We start from the raw sequence: 12194 nt of genomic DNA, 5'->3' as shown, positions 1-12194 counted from the left end.
ATGTGTACTGTACTGTTTTCCCTTGTTGTCCACTATTTACTAGCGAGCAGTAAAAGGGGTATAAATAAACAGTCTGACATCCTAAAAAAATAAAAGGACTTGTGGAATCCAATACAGAGTATATGCACAAGTATGGCAAATGTTTTCACTTCTTACATTGTATCGCTGCCTGTCTGACAAGAAGAGGAATTAGAATTTTGAAAAAGAAAACTCATGAAAAGTATTTTTTTTCTAAAATTTACCATTGTACATTGTTTGTGTCGGGGGGGAAAAAAAAAATCTGAGAAACATTTGTATAAGTAGCCCGAGCACTGAGACCCCCAGTGATAGAGGGCCTGCATAGAGACGGTGCACTTTCCCAATCGCCGCTCCATTCATTATTTATGGGAGTACCGGAAATGGCCACGTGCAGAAGCCCCATAGGTAATAAATGGACTGAAGATCATTGAGTATGTGCACCTCTGCAGCCTCATCCTGAAGGAAGCGGAGCCCCAATCTTGGGTTCGCTGTTGGTCTCAGTGATCCTAAGGATGAGAGATAATGTTATTTTCTGGGAATTAACCTTTATATAAGTTGGCAAGTTATGTTGTGAACTTGCTGTAATTTGGAGACCCTCCCCCCCAACATACGGCTGTTGTAAAACTACACGTACCTGTGTCCCCATGAGCGGTATTACCATGCTGGCAGCTGTGGGTTTGCGGTAGATGAAGGTCGGTCTGGACGTCTGTGGTTTCATAGCGTCTCACTGCCATAGGATTCAATGTAAAGCTAAATGGGAGGACACAGCCGGGTCTGTGCTTCTCTAGGAGGCCCGGGAGACTACGCGACAGAATCCTGGCTCCGTCTCTGCTTTCATTCAGACATTATACGGCAACAAGACAAAGAGGAGGAGAAACGGCCGATCTGGGGAGAAAACCGCACACGATGACGGATCACACAGTAACATTTTTATTGAATATCGGTGGTATGGCAAGTACTCATGCTGTAAGCCCTAGGGCTGCAAACACCTGGCGCCCTCCTCAGACACCAACCTCATTTACATTTGCACCAATAGAAAAGGTTTGTGCTTCATCGGATGTTTGCTGCCATTTGTGAGATTACATTTTATATATGCAGCAAAATCCCTTTAATTGGACTTTGAGCCGGCCGATAATGGATTGCTGAAATCTCACTGCATTGATATATGATAAAGTCTTATAACATTAGCTTGCGTCTCATTCCTTACACCAGTCATTACTTGGAGCCTTCCTGAAATGGACTAGAGATCATAGAGGATTGGAAAGTTTCTCCGCGCTCCTGTGCGGAGGAGAAAGGCCCAAAATACTCTGCTGCAAAAGTAACGACGTCCTCCGGCTTCCTGATGAGCAAGAACTGCATGAAGTCTGCGAGGAGAGTCTTGATCTCTGGATGTCGTCGCAGGTACGTCTCGTTATCGGACCTCAGTTCTTCCTGTGGAAAGTACAAGCAATTCTGGAGGAATAAGGTAGCCGACCACCATGGGGAAGGATTACAAACACAATAGATACCGCGTGGTTTTTTTTGTTTTTTACTGCAGTGATCCCTCTGTACCGGGCAGCGCAGTCTGCTGTCCTTTCCTATACAGTTAGCAGCAGCCCCATACCGGTCAGATGGAGGCTAAAAAAGGGTGCACTGTTGGCCTCTGTCTGGTAAATTATAAAGTTATCCATGCAAAAAAAGTAACAAAAAATCTACAAATCTCCGCTTTCTGTGGGCAGTTTCTGGCTGACATTGCATGCTGAGATTTGTAGTTCTCCTGTAGCTAAAGTTGGTATTCCCAGTTTAGCCAGTCAAGGGAAAATCTACATGTGATTGCCAGGATTATAAAAATGGCTGAGTGCGCTGTGCTACACTCAAGAAGTGAACGGGAGCTACGGAAACAACATGTACCAGCAGTCTACTGGCTGTTTCTAGGTATTCCTCCAATAGCCGAGATGGGAACATCCCTTTAATCAGGCCCAGCCCTCCTCGGCATACCTTTCTCTCCAGGAACTGTGAGTGCAGCTGAGGGTCTTCCTCCCAGATTAGGGGCTTCTTTTCAAACACCGGTTTGGGATCTTCTTCGTCTGTGAACAGATTTCAGAGCATCAGGCCCCTGTTACGAAGTGGCGGAGTCTAAATATCACAACTTTGCCAAAGTTCATTCCCATCCAGTGGTCCAGAATACAAGGCACGGTTCAGATCCTTAGATGCCCAATAAATTAACGCGCTGTTCACATCTGCGTTACGCGCTTGGTCAGGATGAGGCTACTTTTTAGAGAAAAATGATAGACCCCATAATAGTCAATGGGGGTCTGTCCTACATTGTTTACTTCTATCATTTGACACATGTCGCCTGCACAAATTCCTAATGCAGATGTGATACTTTGCTTTTGAGTGCAGCCATTTTTGCACTAGGTTCCTTTTAGGCTGTGTGCACACGTTGTGTTTCAGGTACGGTTTTTCCTGTGCAGTGTTGGCACAAAACCTGAAGCGTTTCCTGATACTAGCAAAAATGAAGGAGAATCCTGCAGACCATTGCACACATTGCTTAGTTTTGGTGCAGTATGCAGCATGTCGTCAAGTCTTCCAGCTTTTTGCTGCAGATTTCAACCATAATAATGTGTGGAAAAAGCGTAAAAACAAGCGTATTTTAAGCTGCGTTTTCCTGCAAAGAAATGCAGAAATGGTGCAGAAAATACAAAATGTGTGCACATGTCCTAAGGTTCCCACATCTGTTCTGCTCTCTTGATAAAAGGATTATCTCGCTGTGTAAAGACTGATGTTCTGGCTGTGAAGATATATTAATACCTGGCTCTGAGAGTATCGGCATCTGCGTGATTCTCATGGTGACAGGAGACCCGACCTGGATGCGACTCGTCATATGTCTGTAGCGAAGTAAAGGGAAGAATGAACTGGTGGCGACAAGAGATACTAACAAAATCAGCACCGGTGAGGTGGGATACACTGCATGTGATAAAATCAGCACCAGCGAGGTGGGATACACGGCATGTGATAAAATCAGCACCGGCGAGGTGGGATACACGGCATGTGATAAAATCAGCACCGGCGAGGTCAGATACACGGCATGTGATAAAATCAGCGCCGGCGAGGTGGGATATACAGCATGTAATAAAATCAGCACCGGAGAGGTGGGATACACGGCATGTAATAAAATCAGCACCGGAGAGGTGGGATACACGGCATGTAATAAAATCAGCACCGGCGAGGTGGGATACACGGCATGTGATAAAATCAGCACCGGCGAGGTGGGATACATGGCATGTAATAAAATCAGCACCAGGGAGGTGGGATACACGGCATGTAATAAAATCAGCACCAGGTAGGTGGGATACACAGCATGTAATATAATCCCACCAGGGAGGTGGGATACACGGCATGTAATATAATAAGCACCAGGCAAGTGGGATACACGGCATGTAATAAAATGAGCACCAGGGAGGTGGGATACACGACATGTAATATAATAAGCACTAGGGAGGTGGGATACACGACATGTAATATAATAAGCACCAGGGAGGTGGGATACACGACATGTAATATAATAAGCACCAGGGAGGTGGGATACACGACATGTAATATAATCCCACCAGGGAGGTGGGATACACGACATGTGATATAATCAGCACCAGGGAGGTGGGATACACGGCATGTAATATAATAAGCACCAGGGAGGTGGGATACACGACATGTAATATAATAAGCACCAGGGAGGTGGGATACACGACATGTAATATAATCCCACCAGGGAGGTGGGATACACGACATGTGATATAATCAGCACCAGGGAGGTGGGATACACGGCATGTAATAAAATCAGCACCAGGGAGGTGGGATACACGACATGTAATATAATAAGCACCAGGGAGGTGGGATACATGACATGTAATATAATCCCACCAGGGAGGTGGGATACACGACATGTGATATAATCAGCACCAGGGAGGTGGGATACACGGCATGTAATAAAATCAGCACCAGGGAGGTGGGATACACGGTATGTAATATAATCAGCACCAGGGAGGTGGGATACACGACATGTAATATAATAAGCACCAGGGAGGTGGGATACGCGGCATGTGATATAATCAGCACCGGTGAGGTGGGATACACGGCATGTGATATAATCAGCACCGGCGAGGTGGGATACACGGCATGTAATATAATCAGCACCAGGGAGGTGGGATACACGGTATGTAATATAATCAGCACCAGGGAGGTGGGATACGCGGCATGTAATATAATCAGCAACGGTGAGGTGGGATACACGGCATGTAATAAAATCAGCACCGGCGAGGTGGGATACACGGCATGTGCTCGTCTGCACTGCACATGGCTGCCGGAGCTGCCTTCATATTCATCAATCTGGTCTGTACAGCGGACTACAGTAGTGCTTGCTGCAATTTTTGCTCCGTGGACTGATTGGCCATGTATACTCGCATGTATGAAGGGTACATGGCACACACCGAATACACACTCGTCTGAACAAGCCCTTAGTGAGATAAAAGAATATGAACGATCCGATATCGGTTACCCGTCAGGGAGGAAGCAGCACTGCCAGGTGACGGGCAGGTCGTCTGAGTGAATCGCTCGCTCTATGCCATAAACTTCTATGGAGTCTCTGCCGATGATCTGCAGCCGGGGGCCGAGCTCTCGCTGTAAGACACAAGCCACGGCCGCTGTGAAGCTCCACAGCACAATGAGCCAGTGACCTCTCGTGTCACACAACTTACATAGGACGAGACGCACAGATGCATCTCCGGATCCAAGGTCAGAAAATCCAGGGTTTGTGGGGATTTCCTCCTTGCAAGAAGCCGCATGATCAGCAGGTTCGAGGCCTCGGAGATGAACCCAGTCAGCGAGCTCAGATCGTAGGACTTTGATTCCTGGTGGGCTTGCTGCGGAGAGAAGGGGAAGCGCAATCTCTTATTATTGCACCGATGGGCGGTCCCGTGTCGCTCACTTCTGTATCTGGGGGGTGACCGGCGCTGATGATCTTCCTGTTGGGGAAAGTACCGCGCACCTTTCCTAAACCTGACGATTGTCGGATGCTGTTGTCCTACAAAACCCGGGATATAATGGATGATGCCCAAAGCTATATCTGACATAGGGGTCTGTGATCGGGGGTAACTCTTCTATTATAGAAGCATGCTTTACTGGGGCACTCAACGAGGGGCTGCACTGACAACACCTTCTAAAAATATATTTAGGGGAGACAATTGTTTTTGTGATTTTTGTTGCGTTTTTTGTGCCGTATTTTTTAGGCAGAATATTAAACATTTTTTGCAGCGTATGAAAATCAAAAAATAAAAATATGTCAAACCTCTGAAATACCCCTATCATGTGAATATATGCTAACATATGAAGAAACGGCCCCTCGTGGGCTGCATATAGCGGGGGCGACTCCTCCGCTCTCACCTGACCCTCGGTAATGACTCTGCTGATCACCATCTGGTCACCGCGTCTCGTCATGTCAGTTTTCTTATCCAGCGAATGTCCTTTTAGCTGAAGAATGGACAGTGAGTCAGTGAGTGGTCTATTGGGGGCGCTGGACGATGGCATTATACAGTCATAAAAACTATTGTTTTGTGTATACAGCTCTTCTGCAGGCCTATGCATCTACAGACCGCAAACAAACTCTGCAGCCACACTCCCTTTATTTGTTCCCTACTTTTTGCATTCACAAAAGAGGCTACGACTGCAAGATCAGAATATGATCGGTTGTTTATAATCTGTAACCATGATGACACATTGATCTGCATGGGAGCTGTGTACACACAAACCAAATTCCCATTTTTGGAGCGCTATAAAAAATAAAATAGGAGGTCAATGATGGACTTAACCACTTCAACCCCTTAGAGACAAAGCAATATTTTCATTTTTTTTTTCATCTTTACGTTTTGATGACTTTTTTATTTTAACATCAATTAAACCTCCAATGGCTCCGATTCCGGGTCTGGTTATTTTTTTCTCACCACATCACTCTGGGCTACATATAACGTGTTGTATTTTTTTATTTATTTTTTATTGTGAAGGTAGAAAAAAAATAGTACCAAAATTCCACATTGATTATTTTGGCTTTTTAATTCCTTCATCCCCTTTTCCAAAAGCCATAACTTTTTTACTTTTCACTCCACGTGGCCGTATAAAGGCTTGGTTTTTTTTGTGGGATGAGTTGTACTAATGACACCATTCATTTTACCATATAGTGTACTGGAAAACGGGGGAAAAAATCCAAGTGCGTTGAAGTTGCAAAAAAAAGTGCAATTCCACAATTGTTGTAGTTTTTTTTTATCAGCCATGTTCACTATTTGGTAACCTGGTAATATGATTTTCCAGGTTGGTGCCAGCACACAGATGTTTAGACTTTTTTATTTTTCTACTTAAGTGTTGACATTTTGGAGGGGAAATTTGTAAAAACAAATAAAAATAAATAAATAAATCTTGCTTTTGTCGCCACTTTCCAAGACCCATAAGGTTTTCATTTCTTGTGATATGAGGCTGGGAAAGTGCTAATTTTTTGTGCATGGAGCCGACATTTTTATTGATACCATTTTCGGGTAGATATGATGTTTGATCGCCTCCTATTGCAATGTTGCTGAAGCCCAAAAAAAACGTAATTCTGGCAGGTTTTTTTTTTCTGTTACACCATTTACTAATCGGATTAATTTATTTTATATTTTGATAGATCAGACTTTTGCAGAAGCAGCAATACCAAATATATGTATTTTTTTAATAGGGCAAAAAGGGGGTTAATTTTTTTCATATTTTTAAAAACTCTTCTTTTCCTTTTTACAGTATTCAATAGTTCTTGAAGCTGCGATGGTCTAACAGTCTAATCGCTTGTGCCATGTGGCTTCATCACTGCTATGTATTGCAGAAATCACGATCCCCTGTGAGCGCCAGCATGGAATAATGCCCCCCATCCCTGCCGGCGCGTATCTGTCAGAGACTGACTTGTTATAAGGCATTGATGGTGCGGTACCTTAATAAACTCGTGGTGATGCTGCTCCAGCGTTTCCAGCTGTAGAGAGATATAAGCTGCAAAAATAAAAAATCATAAATCTACGGGAAGAAATATTTAACTATATATGATAATGCCCTGTGGATCAGTATGTGCGTGTACTGTACACTCACTGGTGATGGCGCTTCCGCAGGGAACGTCCTGTGGATCAGTACGTATGTGCGTGTACTGTGCACTCACCGGTGATGGCGCTTCCGCAGGGAACGTCCTGTGGATCAGTATGTGCGTGTACTGTGCACTCACTGGTGTGGGCGCTTCTGCAGGGAACGTCCTGTGGATCAGTATGTATGTACGTGTACTGTGCACTCACCGGTGATGGCGCTTCCGCAGGGAACGTCCTGTGGATCAGTATGTATGTGTGTGTACTGTGCACTCACCGGTGATGGCGCTTCCACAAGGAACGTCCTGTGGATCAGTATGTATGTGTGTGTACTGTGCACTCACCGGTGATGGCTCTTCCGCAGGGAACGTCCTGTGGATCAGTATGTGCGTGTACTGTGCACTCACCGGTGATGGTGCTTCTGCAGGGAACGTCCTGTGGATCAGTACGTATGTGCGTATACTGTGCACTCACCGGTGATGGCACTTCCACAGGGAACGTCCTGTGGATCAGTATGTATGTGTGTGTACTGTGCGCTCACCGGTGATGGCGCTTCCGCAGGGAATGTCCTGAGGATCAGTATGTGCGTGTACTGTGCACTCACCGGTGATGGCACTTCCACAGGGAACGTCCTGTGGATCAGTATGTATGTGTGTGTACTGTGCGCTCACCGGTGATGGCGCTTCCGCAGGGAATGTCCTGAGGATCAGTATGTATGTGTACTGTGCACTCACCGGTGATGGCACTTCCGCAGGGAACGTCATCCACCGAGCTGTGACTGCTGATGTGGACAAGGAAACATTTCTCATCCTCCCGTCCGTCCTGCTCGTAGTAAGTGGACTGGACACTGACGGTGAAGGAGCCGAGCTCAGCCGAGGACGCGGTGACGGACTGCAAAGACTCAGGAAACAGACAGAGGCGCAGCTCATCCAGCCCTGGAGAAAGATACATACCATTAATCTAGGGGGCATGTTGGGGGTTGTAGTCTGCTGACAGATGGAGGGTCTCAGATTGCACTCACCCACGCTGGACATGAACTCCACGGCCTCCGCACTCGCAGTCAGGGGCTTCGGAGGTTCAGAAATCTCTACCTCGGTTGTGCTGCCGCCAGACGCCATCATGTGTGAGACCTGAGAGATACGGCAGCGGTCACATAGGAACATAGAAGGGTCTGCGGCCTCACGGCGGGCTCCACACCTGTCCCTTCTTACACTATCTGGGGGTCTCATATAAAACGAGACATCACGAGCCCCCAGTAGCGCACACAGCAGCGGTCTCTTATGATCTCTCCGGCTGGAGGAGTCACTGGTCCCCGGGAGAATCTCTGCCGACACGAGAGGAGACGTATGAGCCGCAGCTGCTGCAGAAGCTCTGACCCCGCTCACATGGCCGATGTTCTCGCACCGGCACTCGCCGCAGTTTTCACTCCTAGCACTCGGCCCTATGATGTCCTATGGGGCTGTGCACACGGCTGATCTGCTCCTCGGACCAAGAGAAGAGATTTCCAATATTGAGCCGAGTGTTGGATCAAAATCACCAATGCCAGTGTATGGGAAAACAATCGGACTGCACTCGGATGTCATCTGACAGAATGGAGAAGGTGGAGAGAAATACTCGTCCCACACTGATCAAAGTCTGGTCACAATAATCCGACCGCTGTTCACGGATGTGGAGACATTGGGTGAGTGACTGCACCTAAGACCAAGTGCACACGGTCAGTATTTACATCAGTATTTATAAGCCAGAACCAGGAGAGGAACAATTAAAGGGAAAGTATAATAGAAACATCTGCACCACTTCTGTATTTATCACCCACTCCTGGTTTTGGCTACAAATACTGATGTAAATTACTGACCAAATCCTGATAGTGTGAATGTGGCCTAACAGTGTATACAGGCAACAGGAGAAAATGATGGCACTCCGTATAGGGAAACTCTGGTCGGTACTGTCTGTGGTGCCATTATGGGAAATTCTTCTTCAGTGTAAAACATCTGCCCCCCCATCCCTGCAGCAAGTCGGCCACGAAGTGGAGACCTCGTAATGATACGGCCCCCATAACTGCAGAGTCCAGACCTCCTCTGGTATAAACACTGCGCCCCCTGCTGGGAGCTTCATGACCGAGCAGCTGCATGCAGCCGTACATCACCAAGCACAATGCCGAGCGTCGGATGGAGCGGTGTAAAGCCGCCACCACTGGGCTCTGGAGGAGACGTGTTCTGTGCAGTGACGGATCGCACTTCTCTCTGCGTCTGGAGGAGTCTGGGTTTGGTGATTCCAGGAGGACGTTACCCCCTGACTGCATTGTGCCCCCTGTACAGATGGGGGAGGAGGATAATGCTATGTGCTGTTATCAGGGGGGCGGCCTCGGACCCTCAGCTCCAGTGATGGGAAATCTCTATTTTCAGCACAGGACATTGTGGACAATTGTAGCTTCTGCTTTGTGGGAACAGTTTGGGGGAAGACCCTTATCTGCCCCCCATAACTGTGCCCGGGGTACAAGCGCCATACAGATATGGGGGGGACATGAGCGGCCGCACAGGGGGCACGTACCTTTCCTCCATATATTACACATCGCCGCAGCTTTACCTCTGCTGTTCCTGGTGCGCACACGGCCTCAGCTCCCCGCACTCCGTCTCCTCATGCACCGGCCCCGGTGCCTCCTGCACTCCGGCCCCGGTGCCTCCTGCACTCCGGCCCCGGTGCCTCCTGCACTCCGGCCCCGGTGCCTCCTGCACTCCGGCCCCGGTGCCTCCTGTACTCCGGCCCCGGTGCCTCCTGCACTCCGGCCCCGGTGCCTCCTGCACTCCGGCTGCTGAGGCCTCCTGTACTCCGTCCCCGGTGCCTCCTGCACTCCGGCTGCGTCCGTTCCTTGGCAACCACAGCCACAGTCTCCATAACAACGACAACAGGGCTCTGGGTCTGTCAGCGTCTGTGCAGCGCCGCCATCTTGTGGTGAGACTAGGCACTGCAATGAGTACAGTCGTACTTTAACCCCTTCCTGCCCAGGATTAGGCTTTGGCACGGGGGGTCACTGGGGGTCCTCACGTCCTCACAATCCGGGACAGATTATGTGCCGGAAGTGAACGTCAAGGTCGCAGATATGAGGCTGGAATAAAGCGGCGTGTCCAAAGCGCATCGGCCCAGATTTTATCCGCTGATTTCACTCCAATCATAGCAAAGGGTTAATCCTCAATGAAAGTCTGCAGAAAGAAATGACGCGCGGCACTTATGTGCGGAAAATTAACGCGGCATGTGGATGCGTTCTTTAACCCCTGAAAGACAGTTTTAGTGTTTGGTCTTTCATTTCTTATTCACAATGACGGCGGATGATGCAGCGAGGACTTAATGCCAGAAAGCAGAAGTCAGATCGTGCAGAGCCGCCCCACAACAACGCCATGCTCCTAGCAACGCCATGACCTTAGCAACACCATCACCCTAGCAACATCATCACCATAGCAACACAATGCTCCTACCAATACCACCACCCTAGCAACACCATCACTCTAGCAACACCATCACCCTAGCAACATAATTACCATAGCAACACCATGCTCCTACCAACGCCCTCACCCTAACAACATGATAACCCTAGCAACACCATTCTCCTAGCAATGCCATCACCCAAGCAATGCTATCACACTATCATCACCCTACTACCTCCATCACCCTAGCAAAATTTTTACCCAAGCAACATAACACACTTGCAGCACTATCACACCATCATCACCCTAGCAATGCCTAGCAATGACTTTAGCAATGTCATCCCTGGGTGTCCCTACCATCATCATCCCTCCACCATCATCTCACTGTCAATGCCATCACACTATCACTACCATACCATCTCCCACCGACATCTCTCACTGTTGTCATAAGTGATACAGCCGTGTATATACAGTACAGTATGGCGTCACGGTGTCACCCTGTGTCTGTGCGCGACATTGGGGGTGCGTGGGGTACGGCTGGAGTGAATGAAAATCATCTCTGCTGCCCTCTCTTTTTTCCAGCTAAGGCCGAAGTTATTGAGAACATGGCTGCCACCCTCCAGCGCTCCACCGCCCTCCAGCACTCCGCCGCCCTCCAACGTCCCACCGCTCTCCAGCACCTCACCACCCTCCAACATCCTGCCACCATCCAGCGCCCTGCCACCCTCCAACATCCTGCCACCCTCCAGCGCCCTGCCACCCTCCAACATCCTGCCACCCTCCAGCACCCCACCGCCCTTCAGCACCCCACCGCCCTCCAACGTTCCAACGCCCCAATGCCCTCCAGCACCCCGCTGCCCTCCAATGTCTTGCCGCCCTCTTGCACCCTGCCGCCCTCCAACGTCCTGCCACCCTCCAGCGCCCTGCCGCCCTCCAATGCCCTGACTGTTGTGAAATTGGATTCTGGGCTCCCCCGGTGGCCACTTGTGGAATTGTACTTGTGTGCATCATCCCCTCTGTTCACCTGCTCCTATCAGGATGTGGGAGTCGCTATATAACCTTGCTCCTCTGTCAGTTTCATGCCGGTCAACAATGTAATCAGAAGCCTTCTGTGCATGTTCCTGCTACTAGACAACTCCTAGCTAAGTTGGACTTTTGTCCTTGTTTGTTTTTGCATTTTGTTCCTGTTCACAGCTGCTGTTTCGTTACTGTGTCTGGAAAGCTCTTGTGAGCGGAAATTGCCACTCTGGTGTTATGAGTTAATGCTAGAGTCTTAAAGTAATTTCTGGATGGTGTTTTGATAGGGTTTTCTGCTGACCATGAAAGTGCCCTTTCTGTCTTCATGCTATCTAGTAAGCGGACCTCGATTTTGCTAAACCTATTTTCATACTACGTTTGTCATTTCATCTAAAATCACCGCCAATATATGTGGGGGCCTCTGTCTGCCTTTTGGGAAAATTTCTCTAGAGGTGAGCCAGGACTGTCTTTTCCTCTGCTAGGATTAGGTAGTTCTCCGGCTGGCGCTGGGCATCTAGGGATAAAAAACGTAGGCATGCTACCCGGCCACTTCTAGTTGTGCGGCAGGTTTAGTTCATGGTCAGTATAGTTTCCATCTTCCAAGAGCTAGTTC

The 12194-nt window shown here is 48.4% G+C and overlaps 1 protein-coding gene and 1 long non-coding RNA gene across 3 annotated transcripts in view; one reads left to right on the top strand and one right to left on the bottom strand.

Annotated features, from left to right (window-relative positions):
• Positions 1–927: 927 nt before the first annotated feature.
• Positions 928–10003, bottom strand: CATIP (ciliogenesis associated TTC17 interacting protein). Of its 2 annotated transcripts, none has more exons than XM_077273191.1 (11): positions 9938–10003; positions 9693–9799; positions 8164–8272; positions 7877–8077; positions 7004–7059; positions 5437–5523; positions 4752–4916; positions 4553–4674; positions 2809–2885; positions 1996–2084; positions 928–1449 (listed from the first exon to the last, which is right to left on the bottom strand). In XM_077273191.1, exons 3-11 carry the CDS (start codon positions 8261–8263, stop codon positions 1234–1236), a joined length of 1113 nt encoding a protein of 370 aa, XP_077129306.1. In that variant the 5' UTR covers positions 8264–8272; positions 9693–9799; positions 9938–10003; the 3' UTR covers positions 928–1233. The 2 variants fall into 2 exon arrangements, with proteins under 2 accessions (XP_077129306.1, XP_077129305.1); XM_077273190.1 differs by having other exon boundaries at positions 9729–9799.
• Positions 10004–10053: 50 nt separating this feature from the next.
• LOC143784675 (uncharacterized) overlaps positions 10054–12194 on the top strand; it is a 68188-nt gene continuing 66047 nt past the window's right edge. The window contains exon 1 of the long non-coding RNA XR_013217868.1: positions 10054–10094. This is a non-coding gene — a long non-coding RNA (uncharacterized LOC143784675). The remainder of the gene's footprint in view (positions 10095–12194) is intronic.

Source organism: Ranitomeya variabilis, chromosome 7 (genome assembly GCF_051348905.1).
Source record: "Ranitomeya variabilis isolate aRanVar5 chromosome 7, aRanVar5.hap1, whole genome shotgun sequence".
In the NCBI taxonomy this organism is placed as follows: Eukaryota; Metazoa; Chordata; class Amphibia; order Anura; family Dendrobatidae; genus Ranitomeya; species Ranitomeya variabilis.
This window is presented reverse-complemented; position numbering and strand designations above follow the sequence as displayed.